Source organism: Oryzias melastigma, linkage group LG2 (genome assembly GCF_002922805.2).
Source record: "Oryzias melastigma strain HK-1 linkage group LG2, ASM292280v2, whole genome shotgun sequence".
NCBI lineage: Eukaryota > Metazoa > Chordata > Actinopteri > Beloniformes > Adrianichthyidae > Oryzias > Oryzias melastigma.
The window spans coordinates 4,351,685-4,375,845 of NC_050513.1; the positions used below are offsets into that span (position 1 = coordinate 4,351,685).

Here is a 24,161-nt window from a genome sequence, read left to right on the forward strand (position 1 = left end):
CCACAGCGTAAAGTTATCACCTGTGAACCAGAATTTTCACTCTTCTCAAGAAAATATCCAATCACTGTCTTGCTCCACCCCCGAGGACCGGAGAATCAGGACTAGTGCGAGTGCTGCTAGCCAATGCTAAAGAGCTCTATGGTCCGAGAGGCAAATGTTCAAAGATGTTCAGTGTTAAATAGAATGACCACAGAAAAAATCGTATAATAGGCATTAAGTGCAGCTTTTCTATGGTTGTGCCCGAATTCCCCTCTAATCACTATATAGTGCGTTCACCATTTTCTAGTGCTGTCTAAATCTACTTATTCCAAATGGAGTGCACTAGAAGTCCCAGAAGTCTTTTGCCAAAAACTAGTGTACATTGATGCTCACTAGATTAATGAATATAGGCCACAATGCATTGCGGTCGACCGATTTAGAGGAAAAATCGTCTTTAAATGCAATATTTGAATAAAGCATCCGCATTTTTACCATCAGAACACAGTGGTGTCATAAATAAACGTCGTGAAATGTTTGTTTTTATTTGATTTTCACTCAATAGTAGTGAGTATCGTGTTCAAATTACATTTAAAATCTAGTATAGTAAACAGCTAAATACTATATAGTCCCACGCTATGTAGTTTTTTAGTAGTTAGGGGGAGAATTCAGACAAAATCCTTTATGTCCAACATGAGCAGCATTTCTAGTGTGTAAAAGCGGAACAGGTGAGCAGGAAACACTAGAACACAAGTCTATCAAAGAGGCTTTTCTAGTGTTACCTCAAAGAAATAAGAAAAAAATCCAACACTCTAGAAATGTTTAAGGGCTTTTCTACAATATAGTCAGAGTCAATTAAGGACTAGAATTTTGTGTTTTGTTTTATTTGAGCATATAAGCAAATTTTTTGGTTCTTCTTTGGTACGATAAATCGATAAATCGAATCGTTACCCAAGTATCGCGATATGTATCATGAGTAAAAATTATATCAGAGCTTCGTGAAGCTCGTGGAGTCGCTGCGCTAAGTGACACACGACTGTTGTTGTTGTTTGTGCTCGCCGTACAGTAGAGCGGAGTTCCTTCGGGGTAATACAACACTTTCCTGGGCTAATACATCTGGACACAACAGTGTGGGCTTGTACATCCATGTGCACGCATGCTTTCACCGACGCGTGGCACTCTGCATGCACTCAGGAAGCCTTAAAGTGATGTATCGTGAAGTGACAAGAGCAGACTTAAGAATATACCATGAACGTTCTTTACGAGAGGATGCAGCTCATGAAATAAATCCTGTGTTTTATTGGCTTTGCAACTGATGAAATAATCCTACAGAAACCCCAATTCGAACAAAACAAACATGAAAATAGACCAAATATTTTGAGATTCAAAGATTAGAAGCAATTCTTCAAAGCCATTTGCTCAATGATTAAATATTAAAATGTATTTTAAAATATTCCCAAAGGATTTCCATTTAGGAACGCTAAATAAGGACAAAAGGCTTTAAAGTGTAAAAAAAGAAAACACAAACATTTGTTTTTTTTACTGAAACTCGATCTCTGCTCCACATCCACAGTTGGATCCACTTCTAAAAAAAGAAGAGCCTCAGAAGTAACAGCTTCCTCTGTTTTTTTTTTTTTTTTTTTTCAGTCTTGGAAACTTTTAAAAGCAGAAAAAAAGCTTTAGAGTTGAGAACTTACAGTTCTTGTGTAAAATCACAGTAAGTTCCTGCAGAAACGATGGAGCTTTGAGTGTAAAGTGAAAAAAGATTTTTTTATTCAGTTCTAGGTTAGAATGTCGTAAAAACCTAAGATAACCTTTCAACCCCAATAATAAGTAAATGTCACTGTGCCACAGACAAAGAGAGCTGGTTGTCATGACAACATTGAGCAAATGCAGTGCATGTTTTTATATAAAACACACAGAAAAACACAAAATAAACTCTAAAACATACACTTCTTTTTATTATTGTGCTATAGTTGCACACAAATGCAATTAGCACATCAACTTTGCTGATTAACGTTTGTCCAAAAGTTCATTCTTAAACCTCTTCTTCGGTCGCATGTGGGAGGAGCTACTGTTATATGTTTTAACCTACATCTGTATCTATATATTTTATTAAAGTCAATGCATGGAAGACATGGATGATGCTGAGAGATCAGTTTTTTATTTTTTTAAGGACTTCTACAAAAACATGAGTAGTCACATCTCCATGTTTGGGTTCATGAGATCATTCAGAGACTCTCCAGTAAAGTGAGGTTTGTCTGAATGATGGACGCTTTCAGCGGTACTTCTGTCTTAATGTGACCCAGTTTAACGACTTGCTGTCAGCAGGAAAGAAAAAAAATATATAAATACAATTAGATGACCTTTTTATTATCGTCTAGATCCAAATAAGAAAAATATCATAAAGTTCAGGACGAGAATTATCAGCCTCTCCTCCATGTTTGTTTTGGACTTCACCTGCGGATTACATCATCAGGATCTCTGATTGCATTTATACATCAACTTAACACGAAAACTAGAAACCCTGCGGCAAAAACTGTGTTCCTTGTGAATGTATCTTAACATGTGGTAAATGTTATGTCCAACAAACCAGATAGGTATTGATCATGTGAATTATCAGATAACCCGTAGAAGCTTTAGCTCCACTAATTACATTCTTTCGACTACTGTAACTCTTTACCGGTTACACACTTACTGTGATCCCAGGAACTCAGAAAGCCAGCTTTATCCAACGCATTGCTGACGTAAAGTGTTGCACGACGGTGCAAAGCCGATATGAAAAGATGCTTTTCTCCACGTCTGCTCATTTATGGTTGAAAAGTTACGCTATATCAACTAATGTTTGTGATTTAGGTGTTGCCTGTGACATCTCCAGTGTTCAAGGGTTAATGTGACACCAAAGGTAGAGATAGAGAAAGAGAGACAGACAGAGTGATCTAGATAGAGAGAGATAGAGAGATACAGATAAAGATGGAGAAAAAAAGAGAGAGAGAGATGGAGAGAGAGATAGAGAGGCAGAGAGAGAGAAATAGAGAGTCTCATAAAGAGAAAGGGAGCGGGAGAGCAATAGAGAGATTGAGATGGAGGGAGATAGAGAGAGATAGAGATAGAGAGGGATAGAAGGAGATAGAGGAAGATAGATTGAGCGTTCTAGAGAGAGAGATACAGATAGAGAGATGTATAGAGAGAGCTATATAAAGAAAGATAGAGAGAACAATATAAAGATAGAGAGAGAGCAATAGAGATAGAGAGATGGAGGGAGATAGAGATATGTAGAGATGGAGAGGGTGATGTAGACAGATATAGAGAGAGGGATAGAGGGAGATAAAGAGATGGATAGAGAGAGATAGAAAGAACAATATAAAGACAGAGAGAGCATTAGAGAGAGAGAGATGGAGAGAGGTAGATAGACAGAAATAGAGACCAATATAGAGAGAGATAGAGAGAGCAACAGAGAAATAGAAATAGAGGGAGTTAGAGATATGTAGAGATAAAGAGGGCGATATATATAGAGAGAGGGGTAGAGGGGGATAGTGGAAGATAGAGGGAGCGATTTAGAGAGAGAGGTAGAGAGAGCAATATAAAGAGAGATAGAAAGAGCAATATAAAGATAGAGAGAGAGTGATAGAGATAAAGAGATAGATAGAGAGGCTAATAGAGAGATATACAGCGGTAGGGGGATGGAGATATATAAAGATAAAGAGAGATAAAGATAGAGCGATAGAGATGCAGAGCGATAGAGATAGTGAGAGAGATGGAGTTGGAGAGAGATAGAAATAGAGATTGAGAGTAATAGAGAGAGTGATAGAGATGGAGAGAGATAGAGATGGAGAGAGATAGAATAGAGATGGAGAGCGATAGAGAGAGTGATAGAGATGGAGAGAGATAGAGATAGAGATGGAGAGCAATAGAGATGGAGAGAGAAATGGAGAGTGATAGAGGTGGAGAGCGATAGAGATAGAGAGAGATGGAGAGCGATAGAGATGGAGAGCAATAGAGATGGAGAGAGAGATGGAGAGCGATAGAGATAGACATGGAGAGAGATAGAGATGGAGAGCGATAGAGAGTGATAGAGATGGAGAGAGATAGAGATAGAGAGCAATAGAGCTGGAGAGAAAGATGGAGAGCGATAGAGATAGAGAGAGAGATGGAGAGCGATAGAGATGGAGAGAGATAGAGAGAGCGATAGAGATGGAGAGAGATAAAGAGAGTGATAGAGATGGTGAGCGATAGAGAGAGATAGAGAGAGCGATAGAGATGGAGAGAGAGATAGAGAGCGATAGAGAGAGTGATAGAGATGGAGAGAGATAGAGATAGAGAGCAATAGAGATGGAGAGAAAGATGGAGAGCGATAGAGATAGAGAGAGAGATGGAGAGAGATAGAGAGAGCGATAGAGATGGAGAGAGTGATAGAGATGGTGAGCGATAGAGTGAGATAGAGATGTAGGGTGATAGAGATGTATACATAGATAGAGAGAGCAATAGAGATGGAGAGAGATAGCGGTAGAAAGAGATGTAGAGAGATAGAGATATATAAAGGTAGAGAGAGTGATACAGAGAGAGATAGTGAGAGAGATGAAGAGAGAGAGATAGAGAGAGCGATAGAGATGGAGAGAGATCGAAATAGAGTGTGATAGACATAGACATTTCTGCCATTGATTGTTTCACCAACCCACATCAACCATAGAAAACATCTACGATCTAAGGGGCGTCATTAGAATCTGAGACTATTCTCCCAGTTTAACTTAATCCCTGTTTATGGAAGAACCTTCCAATAATTAGCTCACGGACAGATATTGTTCTGGTGGCGTCTGAAGAAAAGCTGCACCATCCATTTACGATACGCTTCAATTCACTTTTCTCAGTTCTTGCTTTGAGACAAATACATCAAGGGAACTCCAACAAACTGGGACTGATCAGTGCGCTCAAACATGAAATGTATCCAGTAAGAGATTATTGTTATGCTGTGATTCATTCGCTACACCACAGAGTGCTCTAATTCCCCGGGACCCTTCATGGAAGAGTCAAATCCAAATGTAAGATGTTAACATATGCGAGCGCCGATCGTCTACAGGACAAACACTCCAGAGACAAAAGAGAATCCTGCCGCTTGGCTGTGCTGACTGGGAATTAAAATGAGTCACACTGCCAAGGCAGCTCAGCGCGTAGCAATGGAGTCGGAAAAGTGGATGAATTTCAGCACATTTTAAACACGTTTTACACCTCTGAATGGAGAAATGTAAGCAGGGGGCTGTTATGTGTCAAGTGTGATCATTGCTAACCTATTTAGAATGATATGGAGCATTGAAAATTCCATATATATATATATATATATATATATATATATATTTTTAAGGTTTCTTTGAATAAAAATGTGGTCTAAACACAATTTTTGTTAAGTTTAATAACTATAAACTGTATAGCTTCATTTTGTGGTTTTGGGGATCACATTTCTCCAGATTGTTGACACATTTTCTGTACATAAAGTATCATGGGAAATGTGTCAAAGTGTTATTTACCTTCCCAGGAGGTTCAGACAAATTCCTGTTCGTCATCTTCGACTGGCGGAAGAAACCATTGCGGTGCTGCAGCTTAGGACTGAGAGTAGTTGGGGACTAGAAAGAGGATCTTAGGGTTTCAAAGTAGATCAGATTCATGATGTTTATATAAAATAGGATCAGTTCAAGTAGTTTGAGTTATAAGGAGATTTAGTTATGATTTATTAAGTACAGTAAAGCTCTTAAACTAAAGTTTAGCTTTAAGGACTTTCATTAAACTACAGTTTAGTTTAGTTAAACTGAGTTTAACCGATTCCAAACTGAGTTTAGTGAGGCTTGTTGAACGAATTATCCTTAGTTAAGGCAATTTTCCTTTGTTGTTTTCTTGTTCTTTATCATTTACTATGTATGTTCACCTGATTCACAATGATTTGAATTAGGAAATACTGAAAAATGCGATTTAAAGCTTGATTTTTTTTTAATATATATCCATCATGAGAAACATGCCAAAAGAACATGTTAAAAACACAATTTTAATTGGATTTGGTGTCTAAGTTAAGGAACCACGGACAGTGTAGAAGAACAGGAGGCTCAAATACAAACTGTTCAGGTGTAAAAATAAAAGTGGAATTTAACAAACCGATTCCTGTTTGGGTAAAAGCCAAAGTATTTGTTTAATTTCTGCAATTAACTTGTAAAAATCTGTTATTTTCAGTGTAAATTTAGACAATTCCAAATGTTAAAATCACATTAAAATTGAGAGAATTCTTCTGTTTATAATCTTTATTTGGCAACAATAAAGTTTATGAATTTTACTGTACTGTGATTGTGCAAAAAGGAGCAAATTTAACTAAATCTACTCAAGTAAAAAGCTGGGTGCAATTAAATATCTTTTTATGTCAGTTTGACAATATTTATGTTATTTTAAGGCCTGAAATTGACTTATTTTTTGTCACTTTTTCCATTTTTTTGGCTGATGGACTAAACCCTGACCACCGCTGCGTTGATCGCTCCCAAAACATCCGACTTACTGACACTCTGGCAAGACCTCTACAGTTGCTCTTTGGTATCTGGCAGCGGCGTTAGCGACAAATCCTTTAATTCTGTCAGCTGGGAGGTCAAAACGCAGGTCTTTACAACTTCCCGTTCAGTTCCCGTCTAAAAATGTCAAGCGTTTCAATCTCTTTTTGGTCCAAAAGCCGCCCTATGCTTGAACAGTAGGGACAAAAGCACCCCCCCCTGAACATGTATAGCAACAAGAGGAAACATTAAACAGAGCTGACTTCTACAGAAACATTTCAATTAATGCAATGGAGGTTTTTCTCCTAAAAAAAAAAGCATGGAAGCACTCAAAGTCTATCATGATAACTTTGTTTGCCAGCACCAATAAGACCAACAAAAACAAAAATAGAAAAAAAAATGTAATTACTGCAGGCTCTACGGGATTGAACCAGCCAAATGGCAAGCAATCAAAAGTCCATCCTAAGGGGATGCTCTAATATCCAACTCCCTGCACTCCGCTGCCCCTCCACCAAGAATCAGGGAGAAAAACAGATGCTTGTTTCATTTTGCCAATTATTTCAACGGAAAATTGGCAGAGATACTAATTTCTTAATCTGCAAGCATTAATTTGGGAGTTTTTTTTCTTCATAGTCAGAGAGATCTGTCGGAAAAGTCCAAAGTTTTACTCTGTCATGGAGAAGGTGACAGTACTCGCCTTTGAGGATACTAAATAATCAGGGGACACACAGACCTGTTGGGCCGGAAGGTACTGGAAAGAGGCGGGGCTTAAGTTATTGACGAGATTACTGACATTGTTGATGCTAAACCTCAACCAACCCTAAAAACTTTGGCCATCACCTTCAATTTCTTTCTTTTTTTTTTTTCTTGTTTTTCCATTTTAACATTGTTGATATTCTTTGATGATTTGATAAGCAATTTCCCACAATGCATTGCACAGTTGTAAACACCGACTTGTATCCATCTTGTTCTGATGATGAAAGTGTAGATAGTTTATTAATAGATTACACGTGAACAGGTTTTGTTTTGCAAAAACTGATTGACCGCAATGCATTATGGTCTATATCGCTAATGTAGTGAGCATCAATCCATGCAATTTTAAAAAAAATATAGATTCAGACAACACTAGAAAACAGTGAACGCACTATATAGTGAGTAGTGAAGAAATTTGGACATAGCCCAAATTAAATCAATTCAGTCGCCATTTTTTTTAGATACGGATGCCGCCATGTTGGAAGCCAGACAACGTCAATATGCAGTGATTGGACCGAGTCGGTCTGAGTCAAGGTTTCTATGGCAACCCTTCTCCCAAATCATGAGTGTCCGAAGAGTACACGGCTAACACTTGAAATCAGGCTACACAAAATCTATTGAATATTCAACGTGTGAGCTAGCAGGCACCGCCTACTTTTATCGAGACATCTGATTGGCCAGTTTATAACTTGAAAATTTCCCCCCCAAAAATAATTAGGATTAACAAGAACACGTTGGGAAAAAAAGTCAGTTATTCTGGCAAATATTGAAGTTTATGGGATTTTGGTTTCTTGGAGAAAACAAGTACTTCCTGTCTGAAACGTGACGGTCCAGTTCTTATATATAGTCAATGGTTGTCAAATCATTTGCTTAAAATCAGGACTATAATAACATCTATCTGAAATGATATTTTAGTTCTATAAATAAAAAAAAAAGTATTTTATTTTTGACTGAAAGTGCAGCTAGTAAGTTTATACTCCAACGCTCTATAACAGGGTTTCCCTCCTGTTATAAAGTGTCGCCGTATAGCACTGACTAATGAGCCAGTGGAGGAAAAAAAAAAAGAAAGAAAGCGCCTTTTACCTACAAGGTTAATAAGATCTTACTACATAATCAAGCATGTGCAACTCCCCACACCATTTAGTCCATTTTCTCGACTCAAATGTTGCAAAAGTGACAGTAAACACCCTGTGACAAATGAATGTGCTGCTATACTTTCTATATAACGCTGTGCTCAGTGAATGGAGGAAATGGAGAGAAGTTTGAAATCTCACTTTTGAGCTGATTTTCCAACCTGAAAAAAAGCTAATTAACTTTTTTTTAAATAAATAAAATACTTCAAATTAACATTATGTACTATAGAAAAAAATACGTTAGACAAAATGAACCAGTAATAGTTATTATTTCTGCTAGTATAGCAACTTATCTTTGGTTAATTGAGAATTGGCATTTGGAGAGTAGCAACATTAAAGCCATAAGATGCTTAAATACCAAACATACTTATACTATGATGACAGATTTATCACTTTTAACAGTTTTTTTTGTCCTCAGTGGTTATTTAACAAGTTAGCTAGAGTCATATGCTGGTCAGTGGTGCAGAAACTGTACAACAAAAGATGTAAATAATTGTCTAATTATTGTAATTATTGTTACTTTTGTAAAGCTCTTTTACCCCAGCCAGCAAGGCTAGGTGGACCCCATTTGGTTTGAAAGTGGGCAGAAAATGTGGCCCCAAATGGGTTTGTTCACAGTTTCCATGGTGGCGCCACCTGTGTTAGCCCACATTGACTTAAGTGGATATTCAGTGAGTTGGCTCGCTACACTAGCCAGCCACCCAGTGAACAGTGGAGCTCGGTAGATTGCAACAGTAAAGCTCGCTAACTTGCTAGCTTGCTACAGCGGAGCTTGCTACATGGCTACAAAAGAGATCGCTATAGCAGATCACAATACAGCGGAGCTTGCTAACTCACTACAAACGAAGCTCGCTACAACGGACTGCTATAAAACAGAGCTTTCTAGCGTACTACAATGAAGTTTGCTACAGCAGAGCTCGCTAGCTCACTACAGCGGAGCTACCTACAGCAGAGCTCGCTAGAAAGCTACAACGGAGTTTGCTACAGTGGAGCTCGCTAGATCACTACGGCAGAGCTTCCAACAGCAGAGCTTGCTAGCTCACTACAGCAGAACTCGCTAGCTTACTACAACGGAGCTTGTTCCAGCGGAGATCGCTAGCTTACTACAACAACGGAGTTTGCTACAGCAGAGTTCGCTAAATCGCTACAACAGAGCTGGCTAGATCATTACAACGGAGCTTGCTACAGCAGAGGCCGCTAGCTCACTATAGCGGAGCTCGCAAGCATACTACAACGGAGCTTGCTAACTCACTACAAACGGAGCTCGCTACAACGGACTGCAATAAAACAGAGCTTTCTAGCGTTCTACAACGGAGTTTGCTACAGCACAGCTCGCTAGCTCACTACAGCGGAGCTCACTAGCTTACAACAATGAAGTCTGCTACAGCTGAGGCCGCTAGCTCACTACAGCAGAGCTCGCTAGCTTACTACAATGGAGCTTGCTACAGCTGAGGCCGCTAACTTACTACAACAGAGCTTCCTACAGCGGAGGTCGCTAGCTTACTACAACAGAGCTTGTTCCAGCGGAGCTCGCTAGAAAGCTACAACGGAGTTTGCTACAGTGGAGCTCGCTAGATCACTACGGCGGAGCTTCCAACAGCAGAGCTTGCTAGCTCACTATAGCGGAGCTCGCTAGCTTAATATAACAGAGTTTGCTACAGCAGAGTTTGCTAGATCGCTACAATGGAGCTCGCTAGCATACTACAACAACGGAGCTTGCTACAGCAGAGCTCGGTAGCTCACTATAGCGGGGCTCGGTAGCTTACTACAATTGAGTTTGCTACAGCAGAGGCCGCTAGCTCACTATAGGGGAGCTCGCTAGCTTACTACAACGGAGCTTCCTACAGCGGAGGTTGCTAGCTTACTACAACAACGGAGCTTGCTAGAGCAGAGCTCACTAGCTTACTACAGTGGAGTTTGCTACAGCAGAGGCAGCTAGCTCACTATAGCGGAGCTCGCTTGATCACTGTACCAGAGCCCCCTTGATCGATACACTGGAGCTCGTTACAGCAAAGCTGACCAGATTGCTACAGTGGAGCTTGCTACAGCAATGCTGGCTAGAATGCCACAGTGGACGTCGCTAGCATGCTACTTCGACCACCGGGAGGCTAGCTCGCATAACAAGCCAACCCACTGAGTACCCACCGAAGCCAACGTGGGCGAACACAGGTGGGGTCACCACAGAAACTGTGGACAAACCCACATTGGGGCCCACATTTTCTGCTCACCTTTAAACCATACGGGGCCCACTAGGCCTTGCTGGCTGGGATGCTTTTTAGAACCATAACCTTGTGTTATTAATACATATGAAATAGCAAAGCTTTATTTGTAAACAAAGTGCCTGGATGGTGTCAGTAGGCTAATCTGGTGTTGAAATCCTACGTCCAGAATTTAAAAATGGAAACAAAAACATGAAACAAACAGACGTCCTCTGTGGGAGAAACGCGCTTTGTGCCACCGCGTCTCACCATCATAGGTGCATCCTCTTTAATTTAGAGGCCGGTTAAAAAAATAAAGCATCTGTGTTCATTGGAATCAAACCTCAAGGCTCCACTTTCTGTGTGATTACACAATAACTCTGAGCTGACCGATTGTCTTCCCCCAGAAACTGCTGCCAACACCAGTGAATAGAGAATTGTTGGATGTTTGTTTCTATTCAAGGCGGCTGACTCTGAAGGGGGGAGCCAATGGTGATGCTAAGCCCTCTTAGACATGAGCCGGTGGAATGCAAGGAAACTAACACACATTATTCCGTTTTTTTCTCTTTGTTAGCAAGACTTAAGTTCTGAACACAATAAAACAAACCGTCCAGTTAAAGAGTGATGCAAAGGAAAGCAGTAGTTCTGAGGTGAACGTCCACGTGGCGCGAAAAAAATCAAACGTACCTCAAGACGCAGGAGTAGTATCCAACATCTTCCAGCTCCGCCGGCCGGAACCATATGGAGTCCTCCTCTTTGCTCATCCTGGCGCCGTCGAAGCTGATGGGCTCCTCAAAGTCCCCGTGTCCTGCACTCTTGTACCACATCAGGCTGAGTCCCGTGCTCTGCGCGTGGCTGTAGTTGGCCCGGATATATCCATAGAACAGTGCGCATTTGACCCGGACGGGTTCCCCGAGGAGGACCTTGTACTTCAGGTAGTCCACCGACCAATCTGTACAACCCTCCACTGGAAAAGACCACAGAAAAACAAAAATTTAAGCTCCAGAAGAAAGGCATAGACTATAGAATACAGATCTATCATTGAAATGATCAGAAATGTTTGGTAATATAGACATAGAAAGAGAGAAAATCTTTGTTTTCACTAATTTTCTTTTTGTTTTAGGTCTGAGATGTAAGTTCTACACAGTGCAATATTTCATATTCTAGTGTATTAGTTGCTAAGCTGCTAAATTGATACAATCCCGATACTGTAGCAGAGACTCTATATCTTAACTTTTAAAAGAGTATGACTTTCAAAAGACTGCATTTAAATAGTACCTTTACAGTACCTTTTACAGAAGCAAAATTGTATGAAATGTATTTCATTTAATTATCAGGACGACTGCATCTGTCACACACAAGCTGATTTTACCAAGAAAATTCAAAGTGCTTTTATTTTGGTAGATTCAGAAAAGTTTTTTCAAGGGTCAACATTCTCTGGTTTCCACAAGAAGATGTATTTTTGAGTATAAAACAAATCTTGAACGTGCTCTAAGCTCTTTAAAAATGATTGAGAAAATCTCCAACAATCGGGATATTTCAGTGAAACTGAATGGTGTCTGGGTCATTGAGCCGATCCTTGAATATCTGAGTCTTCTGATGACGCGATTTCCAAATTGTTCCAACTTTTCCAGAATCCAGGCTGCAACAATTCTTTATTTAAATAGTAAAAAAAGAAGAAAAAAACAGAACCAAAAGGGATTTTTATTGAATGGTCTCATTCACAGACGGCCATTAGGGACATAAAAACAAGGCAGCCGTGACAAATGGCTCTATTTTGTTTAATGGCACGGTTAAGTCAGAGCAAAACTGAAAGGCTTCATTTCGGATGTGACTCTATTAAATGCTGGTTCCGTGGTCAGCTGGTGAAACATGACAGCTGACGGTTATCGGTTACCATTCATCCTAACACACTCGTCTGAGCGATCGGACGCGCCGAATGATGGAACGCCTGGTTTTTGTCGACGGGTCGTTGGGTTTTTTTCGCGGAAATGTTGAGTTTGTGTCCTGACTAGAACACATTTTCCCTCTGAGAGGAACAATAAACCCCCATCAGACGTCTCAAATTGACAATTTCACGAGTGGTGAAAGATTACTCCAAAACCGGCACTGCCAATCACTCTTAGTTATTAAAGATAAACGTAACAAAGTCTTTGAAACAGTTGGACTCCAATTTAAAAGGAAATTAAATTCTTCCCCTTTTTTATTTTTCAAATTTATTATAAAATTGCTTTAAAGATTGAGGAGAAATTAATTTAGTCAGAAAAACTGATGTCCTCATAAGTGCACGCCAGTTAGTGTTTCACTCAATCAACCACGGCTGACATGTTCCTTCTGTTTGATGCAGGATCATTTGTTCTGCTTTTTTTCCAGAGTTTGGAGTGATTGAATTTTCTAACGCGACTCAAAAACTTCTCAGTTATTTGAAAACGGTAAAAGGCCGAGTGCTTATTAGCGCAGCTTACTGAAAGAATGGCTCGGGTAGTCAAATGTTTATTGTGTGAAATTGTTGTTATTTCTGGGCTACTAGAATAATTAGTTGGAATAGATTGAAGTGAGAAGTTTGTTTTGAAGGCTGATTCTCAATCATGCTTTAGAAGTGATACGTCTTATTGCTGACGATATGTGGTACAGCTCACTTTGACTACAACTTTTATATCCTTTTTTATTGCGATATTGTGGAAAAAATTCGCCAAAGTAAGTCATGCCATTTTTATCTATGGGCGTGCTGCGACCAACAGGACAGGTCATGGTGAACACCTATACAACTCGTAAGGGTGAAGTAGTTGAGACGCAGGTAAGTTGTACAGATTTTTTTTGTTTCCAGACCCTCTGGGTAATTAATTCCTGCCCTCCAGATAATTTTACTTTATTGTTATTAATGGCCGACATAAGGTGTGTTCTAGACTCTTCTAAAACCAGCAAACCTCACCGTTAGTGTTGTTCACATCAGTACAGGTTCCAGGACCATTAGAATTGAGGAAATTAGACAGTTTAGTTTGTGTGGGCATCCTATGAACACGTATCATCTGCACAATGGGATATGCCTACGGTCAGAAAGGCGCCAGTATTTGCACCATCCAGTACCATCACCTATACGTCAAAAGAGCATCCAAATTCCCTCACATCGCTCTTGGCAGTCACTTCCAATAAAAAGTCTACGTAAACACACATAATTGTGTGTTTCAGGCTTCCACATTCAAAACTGGCGTTTACATGTAACTTCTCGATTTTCTATGACGGTCTTCAGGTTCTATGTAATGAACCAGCGACTATTGATCGCTTGTTCAAAGTTTAGTGAAGTCGAACTTTGACCAATCAAGGACTCAGATCTGGTAGTGACGTACGGATGCAACACACTCACTCCCAACTCGCCACATGTTGACATTTGGTTAAGGACTCCCTCTTGTCACTTTCAGGTGTCCCAAACTTGCTGTTTTTTGAGGTGTTCCCATTACCTTACAGTCCCCCAACCTCCAGGCCACGAACCGAAACTGGTCCAGTACAGGGATGTGGTAACCCAGTACTGGTACCCTAATCTGGTACCGGTTTGCGCCTGGGCCTGGTTCGAGTTCGAGTTCGAGTTCCAGGCTGGGTTAGGGTACCTGTACTGCCCGCGTTCCAAGGATGTACCGAAGGTTGTGGACCCGTTGATTCTATGAACAGCCAGGACGTTGAAAAATGACGAGTTGGGGACACCCAAAATGTCAATACGTGACGCAGAGGGGTCCGTAACCAAACGCTAATACGTGACGTGGAGGGGTCCATAACCAAATGTCAATACGTGACAAGTTGGGAGAGAGAATGTGTTCAAGGATGCTGTACCTTTCAATTCACTAAAGTGTCAACGGTTTGTAAATTGATAATGGAAGAGGAGTGAATAATTGTGGTTTCTCTTCGGCGGGAAGTATAAGACAACAAGTCTTTCATTTATCAGAATAGAGGTGTGAAAAAAAAGAAAAGAGATTTACACCTACAACTATAGACGATGGACATGCTCTGGTAAACAGTAGATAAAGATGAACAAGCCCCTTCTTGTTTGTCCAGTGTGAACACTATTGACTAAATATCCATTTAAGAATGTGCGTCACATGCCTGTTGTGTCCGTAGCCCTATAAATACTTCACGATACATTTACCACACACATGACAATGGTAAGTCCCTCTAGGACGCTTACGGTCCTTAAGGGAACTGCGAGACATAAACCAAAGCACCAATACGAGTCAGACCCATACTGGTGTATATGACTAAGGCTTAAGAAACACATACACTACTTGGTGAAGATACTCCACCACTATTCATCTTGGCACCCAGACTGACATTTGGTATGATCATGAGACATTTCTTGTAAATTATGATCCAGATAAAGAAAAATCTTTCATCTCCAAATTCGCTTGTTTTGAAATGAAGTAAAAGATGAGGAAGCAAAGAGACGCCCTTGAAGCAGGAAGAGACACTCTCTAACTCCACAGAATCAAGCAGAAACGAGCGTTGCTGTTTGATGACTCTTTGTCTTCAGGGCAGATTTGACTTTGAACTTGGATATTGACCGAACACCTGTGAAAGGACTGAAAAGACCTGACCTGCACAGCGCGGCCTTCTGCTGCGTCTGTGCCGGGAGGGAGGGGTGTTGTGGGGGTGTACGGCAAATCTCACAGACTAATGAGAAACATAATGTGTTGGTTCATGCGCTCCGTTGCCAATCCCATGTTGGAGCTGCTGCCTCTCCGGGTGACCTTTTCCCCTCTCCGGCTGTTTTTATTAGTTGTTAGAGTGGAGCACTTCAGAGTCTCAATTAGGACTCACAATTAGACGCGGAAAACCATCTCGGCTGTGGTTGTCTTACCTTAAGCCTTCAAGTTATTATCGTCCACAAACTAATTAGCAAGTTCTTGATAAGCGAGGGTAGACCCTTTAGTTGCCATGGCAACAGTTAGACCTGCTCACAATGAAAGGGTTGTGCTGGCGGGGAGCTCGCAGAGCACACATCGCCTTCCTCTGCATTTGGATCTGATTAATTTTCGCTTTAGCCTACGAGTGCGGCGATCTGGACGTGTTGCTTGTTTCTCCACTGCGTGTAAAAATAAACACGCCTGATTGAGTGGAAGATAAAGGAAAAGCGGTGAATCTGCAGGATAATTGTTGCACATTTTGGCTTCTACTTCCTGGTCTTGTTTTAGGACAAATTACTGGATTTCCTTTTTAGTTGGGTATCCTTAAATCATCTGCTAAAATAATTTGCTGTTCTTTAATTCAAACAACCTAAAGAAACTCAGACTGGAGTGAACTTGAGCTGAACTGAATACCAATGAGATGGTGAACAGAAATCAAGCAATCAAATCAAGAACAAACAGATTAAGCTCCTAAAGTGCTCCAAGCAAAAATGACCAACTGGGCTGTTATGAGCTCCTTGTTCTCCAGCAGCTCTGAGAGCAGATTATGGCTTTTGTGGCAGAAATATTTCCCAGAACACCACAAGACTCCAACGATGTTAAAAGGTAACCAAACCCTAAATCAACTTTTTTTAGCTGTAGACCTCTATAAATGGAACTTTAAAAGTGCTGTCTGTTGGTCATTGACGATTCTTTTACAATTTAAAATAAACTTGTTTAATTCCTGAAATTAAGGTGAAAAACCGTCTGTGTGCTGCCCCCTACAGGTGTTACAGTTGAATTTTGTGATTGGTCGACTCCAATAAGTCCCAGAAGTTTCATGTCATCATGCTCTCAGCTCCAGTATAAAAGCCCCGCCCGTCATTGAACACTTGACACGCGAGAGAGTGAAAGCTCACCATGGGAATGTTTAAGCTCTCCCCGCGATGCAGAAGGTGGCGTAGCTAATGCCGAAAGCATTGTAGTTCACCCCGTGACGCTGAAAACAGCAGAGCCCACTATACAATCCGATGCCAAGACTGGCGGAAGTCGCCCCCAGATGCCGAGCGTGGGGCAGGTTGCCCTGCACGGAGAGAGCGGCAGAAGTCGCCTCGCCATGCCGAGAGCGGCAGAAGTCGCCCCGCTATGGCGAGAGCGGCGTAGGTCGCCCAGCTATGGCAAGAGCAGGAGAAGTTGCCCCGTACAGCCAAGAGCGGCACAGGTCACCCCACTACTAGAGCGCTGCGGGTTGCCCCACAATGGTAAGGGTGGCACAGGTCGCCCCGGAACAGCGAGACCGGCGCAGGTAACCCTGCGACAGCGACAGCAGCGCAGGTCGCCCCGCGACAGCGACAGCAGCGCAGGTCGCCCAACGACGGCTAGAGCGCTGGAGGTTGCCCCACAATGGTGAGGGCGGGGCAGGTTGCCCCACGACCACTAGAGCGCTGCAGGTCGCCCCGGAATGGCGAGGGCAGTGGAAGTCACCCCGCGATGGCGAGAGCGGCGCAGGTCACCTTGCGACAGTAACTTTGTGATTTTTTTTTTTTATTTTTAATTTTCATACTAAAAAGATCCTTTAGTTACCTCAAGCTAAACTCACTAACTTTGTCAATCACATCCAGATCACACCTCCTCCACTCAGCCCGCCTCCTCTAGCCCCGCCCCCTTTTTACATTTTTAAATCTCGGCTGAGAGTGAAATTGGCCTCCAACTATACTGGCTGGTGACCCTTTAAAATCTGCAATGTAAACATTGAAATGAAGGACAAATAACAAAATCTTTAATTTGTTCTTAAAAATAAAATTTTGGGTTGATATTTTACTCAACTCAAACATTTAATTTAATTGTTTTAATGAAACACATTACAGAACTTTTGTTTGTTGAGCCAACGTTTCACTTTTTACAGTGTATTTCTGACCCTTTTTTCAGCCGTTGACTAAAACTGAAATTCACTAGAAAATAGATTGATCACAATCCCAGCTGAAGGCTTCATTTCGCATCACACTAGAGCTTAAGTCCCTTTAAATCCTGAACACTGACACGGAAACTTTTGGAATCAGTTAAAGTATTTACACGTTTGGAGACACATGACGAGACCTTTCACTTTCTGTAGAATTGACATACAAAGAGAAGGGGCTACAAGTCGTACTTGGTTTGACACAAAATACCCTAAAACAGCTCAAACTATTCAGTCAAATACAGTGACCCATCGGTTATCATGGGAGTTGTGTTCTTTAAAAAAGATCTACAAGGTAGGATTCTAGATGTTTTAAGGCTTTAAAACTCCTCAGTATACATGCCTAGATAAACCACAAAAGTGAACTCAGATTCAGCTACCTTTAGGCAAAAGTGGGGTACGTCCTGAACAGTCCATTGCATGACCTCAATACCACTACAAGAGGAGTCAAAATATACATTTCTATAAATCTATAAAGGTCGTTCTGGTCGAGTTTTTCTACTTTCTATTTTCAAGTCCAAATTGTGACAGAAATGTAATCTGAGCTCCTGTGCCACTAAGTACTGCCTCAGAGCAGCCAATGGTTGACAACAACATTACTTCCAATAAAAAACCATCATAATCAGTCAAACTGGTCCCGCTGGCATCAACATGGCACCTGCATTCACTTTACATCACAGGCGATACACTTAAGAAGAATCTAGTCTGATGATAACAACAGGAAGTGCCTGGCGATACAATACGTATCACGATACGAGACATATTTATCCCAAGACTACCAGAACAATTTTTATTACTTTTTTTAGTACGACTTAAAAAAAATAAGATTGTAAGACGGAACTTTTAACACAAGCTGGTTCTCGTGAGATCTTGTTGTGGATTTGGTTGCGGTAGAGTTGCGCAAAGAGGCTCAGTGTGCTGCCAACTAGTGGTCGGAGGTTTAGGTGGAGAACAAAACTAAGACACCGAGGGACGCTCATAAAACTAATTAAATATCGTCTTGTCAACATTTTATATCAATACAAGTATCGCCAATCAATATATCGCTGCATCAATTTTTTTCCTACACCCCTAGTTTATAGTATGGAAAAAGTATTGAGAACAGAAAAGGCTATTTCTCATGAAATCTTGTTGTGGTCGAAGTGTAGACCTGAGGAGACTGCGCAAGACTGTGGAGTGCTGCCAACTAGTGGTTGGAGGTTTAAGTGAAAAACAAAGCTAAGACACCGAGGGACGCTCATAAAAACTAATTGAATATCGTCAGCATTTCAAATCAATACAAGTATCGCCAATCAATAAATCGCGATATATATCGCCAAATTGATTTTTCTCAACACCCCTAGTTTATAATGTCCAAAAATGATAGATAACAGAAAAAATGCAATATTACAAATACATTGTTAGTACAAACTGATTATATATTCTAAAAAGACTAAGGGCGCAATATTTTTACTGGCAAAGTACCTTTGAAAATCCCAAATGTAGGTCAAGTGTGCAACTGTTTTGTACATTTTAATTTTATTTGAATGACACAAATTACACAACTTGTGTTAATTGATCGTTTCACTTTTTACAGTGTATTTTCTATGATTTTGACCTCACTGGTGTATTGAGAAGCTTTGGAAAAAAAAAAGAATTAAATAGTGTATCCAACGATCCCAAATAGTGACCAGCAACACCCTCTAAGTTCCAATCTAGAACATCTATGTCCTTTTTTTTTTAAATTTTACAATTAATCCATTATTGTTGGTAACCCATATTTAAGATCATTTAACCATTTTCTACTCCAACTAACACCATAAAACCATCTAGTGTTGGTGAATTCCACTGTGGTGGCCATAGGGAGGATCTCAGTGTGATATTGTCTGTAGTGCTTCCATTATTATTATGATTTACTGTTTTTTTTCGTCTTCATCCCGAGACATGTTGTCACCACCAATTCTCAGCATGATCTTTAATCTCCCACACAATGCGGAACAATAATCACCTGGAACCCCCCCTCCCCCTCCTCATTGATTGCGGCGTTCGCCACACCCCACTGATTGGTGCCAAGTTGCCTCTTTGGTAAATGAAATATTTATAGAAGCTCAATTAAGCCAGCCTGTTGAGTCTGCGACAGCTGCGCCGCCAGATGTTTTTAAGGAAAAAAAGTGTTAAGCGCGGAGAGGAAATTGAAAACGCATAATGAGGAGAAACTGCTGCTAGAGATCTAACCTGACTGATGTAGATCCTCACGTTTATTTCAGAAAGATAAAAGACGGATCCATCTTTTTATCAAAACACACATCTCTGACTTTGATTCAGAGAAAACATAATATGTATAATTCTGCCTTCTATAAATATCTATATGATTGTTTTCTTTGGTGGATTACGCTCCACGGTAGAGTAAGCGCTGTCATGGTAACCGCATGGTCAATTACATTTTCTTTCACAGGTTTGTACTGCAGCAAACTTGTACCTTTAATTGGCATCAAACTTTTTCCTCTAAAAACTTAGCGACAAATTCATGTTTTTTTTTTGTATCCTCGTCACTGTTCAAGGTCTTGATGTTCTCAATTAGGAATAAAGGAGTAATAAGAGCCAGTAGGTGGTGGATTTATTTTTTTTTTTTGTAAATGTTAAAACTGAAGGCTAAAAGAGAGATTTCTGGAACTTTGGGTGGTTTTGGAGTATAAACACAAATTTGCTCTAACATATGTCCACAGTTTCTGGACAGTTTTTGCTTTAGAAGAAGGAAAATATGATGTAATACATCTTTATTTTTCCATTTCAAATGAAAAATTACCATATTTTTTCATTTATATTGAGCCTCCAGTGAATTTCAAATCACTTTTTTATTCTAAAATATAGTAAAAAAAATCCAAACTACCAGTTTCAAAATGAATATTTTATATTAGAGTGCCTTGTCAATTACAACTTTAAATCCATTGACTTCAATGAATCAGGTGTACAGACATACATATGTAAGGAACCCTCAGTTTGGGTTCCCTTCCATTGGTCTTATCCCTCAAAACGAACCTGCAGCGGAGTATCCTCCCCTCAGTGTGATGGTTACCATGGTGACTGCCTCCCAGTTGGATGGGAACCAGCATCATCAAGAAGCTGTAGTTGAGCCTAAGGCTAACAACCCCCCAGCCTTGCTTTGTGTTGCAAATAAATATTTTTTTTCATTTGCGATCATTAAAAACACGACCCAGCTCCTTTTGGATTCAATGAAAGTCTCAGCCGGTGAGTCAGGAGTTTAGAACCATGCTGGGTCCCAGAAAGTTCATGAATCTTTTGTTGAGGTTAAAATGTGTGGCCCCACCATTTGGTTTGACATTCTTTGAACTCTTATAATAAAATGAAATACAAATTAACTATTTAATGGAAACTTTCCTGCAGTAGTAAACTGTTAGTTTCACATAAAGCTACGTACATTTTTACGAAAACTACTATGGGTTTTGGATTTTTAGAGCTAGTTAGCTTGCCGTAGATAGTATGTCTTATCTTGATATTGAACCCCTTGAAAACAGCCTTCTGTGTCAGGCAGGTACAGATGTTTTAAACTTCACTAAAAAATTCTCCAATTTCCAACTGTTCTAGAATCCGCAGCCCTCGTTGTCAACTTTATTATCTTTTTGATTTTAGAATAAAATTTATTATTTTATTATTCTTTTTTACATTTTAGAAATGAGCGGGAACGTGTTACAGAATGGTCGCGTGGTGGAGTCGTCATTTACTTAAAGACGTAATTTAGCCAAATACATTTAAAAAATCGTGAACACTTTCTAGAAAACACTTGGGGTCGCATGTTAATGATTTTATGACAAGAGCCCGTCAATTTGAATGTGGGCCACACTTTGGACATGCCCAGTTTCGAAGGACCCTGCTTCTAAATCTCTATGTATTTTTGTTCTAGCACGGCTTCCTTTCTGCATTTATTGTAAATGTTAGAAAGTATTTCCAGACCAATTGATTGACCCTATTACATATATGTCCATAAACTCAAAGCATCCAGATTTATGACCTAGATCAGGGGTGTCAAACTCAATCACACAAGGGGTCAATATCCAAAACACACCTGAGGTCGCGGGCCAAACAGAATGAACATTTATTGGACACTCTAAAACTAAATTTTTAAAACTATGAAACCATAACTTTTTTAACATAATTATGAACTAGATATATAGCATTACCAGCAATAACGCTAATGTGAATGCTGTAAGCTGAATTTGGCCGCTGAAGATGCTGAAATTAATAGCTAAAAACGCTGACGCTGATAGCTGAAAATGGTGAAACTTATAGCCAGCTAAAATATTAGCTAAATGCCAAAGCAGCCTAAAAAAAAAAAACTTAGGTTAGCCAAAACAGCTAGCATGTAGCGGAAAAACAGCTAAACTTTAAAATAGCCTAAATAAACCTGAAAAAAGCCTAAAATTAGCCGAAACAGCTAGCATGTAAATATTAGCTTAACGTTAAAATAGCCCAAAAAGCCTTAAATAGAGAAGCCTAAATTAGCCAAAACAGCTAGCATGTAGCTGAAAAAATAGCTAAACATCAAAATTGTTAAAAAAAAAAAAGAAAAACGCCTAAATTAGCCGAAACAGCTAGCATATAAATATTAGCTTAACATTAAAACAGCCCAAAAAGCCTAGATAGAGTAGCCAAAATTATCCAAAACAGCTAGCATGTTGCCAAAAAAATAGCCAAACTTCAAAATTGTCTAAAAAAATGAAAAAAAAGCCTAAATTAGCTGAAACAGCTATTATGTAGCTGAAAAAATAGCTAAACATCAAAAGTACCTAATAAAAAGGAAAAAAGCCTAAAATTAGCCGAAACAGCTAGCATGTAAATATTAGCTTAACATTAAAACAGCCCAAAAAGCCTTAAATAGAGAAGCCTAAATTAGCCAAAACAGCTAGCATGTAGCTAAACTTCAAAATAGACTAAAAAATCTTAGTAAATGCCAAAATAGTCCAAAAAGCTAGCAGGAGGCTAATTTCAAAAACTTAAAAATGTAACTTTTTAACACAATTAAGAATAATAAAAAGGCAGGAATATTATTATTATTCCCCAATAAATCAACTTAAACCTCAAATAACTTTCAATGTTTTACTCTCCATAAAAATATTTTTTGTCAAAATTATACAGATTAAAAATAAGCGCAAGATGACAATAAAATAAAATGATCTGTAGGGCCGGATAGAATTACCCGCCGGGCCTCCACTCTGACACACGTGATGTTGCCCCCTACATACAGAGATTTCTTCAGTTTCTCTAAAATTAACTGAAGACGTTATTTACTAATTAGTTCACAGAACACACGTCAAGGGAACTTCATGTATAAGATCCCTTTGATGACATTTTAGTTTATGTCAAGGACTCAAATGTTCATCAAGCTTTTTCTTCACGGATTTGTTGCTTCTTTAGTGTTGAATCGAAGATATGCTTTTTATATTTGACTGGTTATACTGTAACTATAAGGAAAAATGTTTATCAGAACGGATAAAAACGTACAATTTTAAAGGAATAATACATCTTAAACACTAAATATAATATTAATGGATCATTTCATAGAACTTTAGATGAATTCGAAAGAGCAAGTTATTTAAAATGTTAAAAATACGCATTAAATTGAGATAGGATTTGAAAGATTGGGGTCAGATGCATCCCAAACTGAAGTAAACCGTGTTTCAAAGGTGTCATCGTAAAGCCCGAGGTTTGTTTTGTCACAGTTGAGGCGGAGCTCCATCTGGATGAGATGCTGGGCTCATAAATCGGTCTCCAGGTCCGCTGAGGGCTAATCAGATGCAGATTGAGTCACGTCACCACAGACTCCCTTCAAAGTGTCTGTTCCCTCATAAGACGCCCCGTTTTTCTCCACAAAAGCCCTCAGAGTAACTCAATCAGAGCGGCGTGCATACATTAGGCCCGGGCTGATTAAATAAACACGGGAGAATGTGCGCGGTGACCTCCCCGTACCCTCAGAAACGCCTGTTGTCCTCGCTGGACAAGCTCCAGTTTCCCTCAAAGAACTTATCAACTTCACAGCCACTTTTGCCAGAGGGAGGGAGGCTCGAGGGAGAGAGATGTCTCCAAATCTTGACCTGCCATTTTCCAGCTCGTGAAAACGCTGTCGCAGCAGAGTGGGTCTCAATTAAGAGGAAAATAGCTCTGATGTGTGGGAAAGGTAACCTCTTGGCTGCCGGCGTGCGGGGGGAGATTACCTGCATGATTGAAGTACCTCCAGCAGCCATCAGCCGCTCAAACAGGCAGGCGGAGCGGTAAAAATGCGCCGGGATTCATGCAGGCGTGTGCACTAACACAGACAACCTTTACCCTGCCCTGAACAGCAATACCGACCTGCATATGCTGCCACTATTTCTAACAATTTCTATGATGAAACCAAAGAAGCAACAAAACAAACCTTCACGGATCACATGGGGATAAAATGGAACAACACCAGGAAATATAAAACAGCTAGAAATATAAAGGAGAGTTTATCCTGGTGTTCTTAAGACATTTTTTCAGAAAATGTAGGACATATGTAAAGAAAATTAGGCCCAAACATGCATTTTTGAGTATTTCTTTATTCATATTGTTGTGAATTAAGAATAGATGAAAAATGAAATTTGAAAAAGATTGTATTTGTGATGTAGAAAATACACTCCCAGCACTCAGCAAAAGAGGAGAGGGGGGCGGGGTCAACAGTCTCGACGATTCAGTGTAGAATTTTTAACAAACTCCTGCCGCTCTGCAAAAACTATGTC

General features: G+C 39.9%; 1 protein-coding gene across 3 annotated transcripts in view; it reads right to left on the bottom strand.

Annotated features, from left to right (window-relative positions):
* LOC112160059 (interleukin-1 receptor accessory protein-like 1-B) overlaps window positions 1-24,161 on the bottom strand; it is a gene marked incomplete in the record, with an annotated part of 393,180 nt that overhangs the window by 230,103 nt on the left and 138,916 nt on the right. For all 3 annotated transcript variants that reach the window (XM_024294396.2, XM_024294395.2, XM_036215438.1), the window contains 1 exon segment: window positions 11,269-11,548. In XM_024294396.2, coding sequence (XP_024150164.1) covers window positions 11,269-11,548 — 280 coding nt within the window.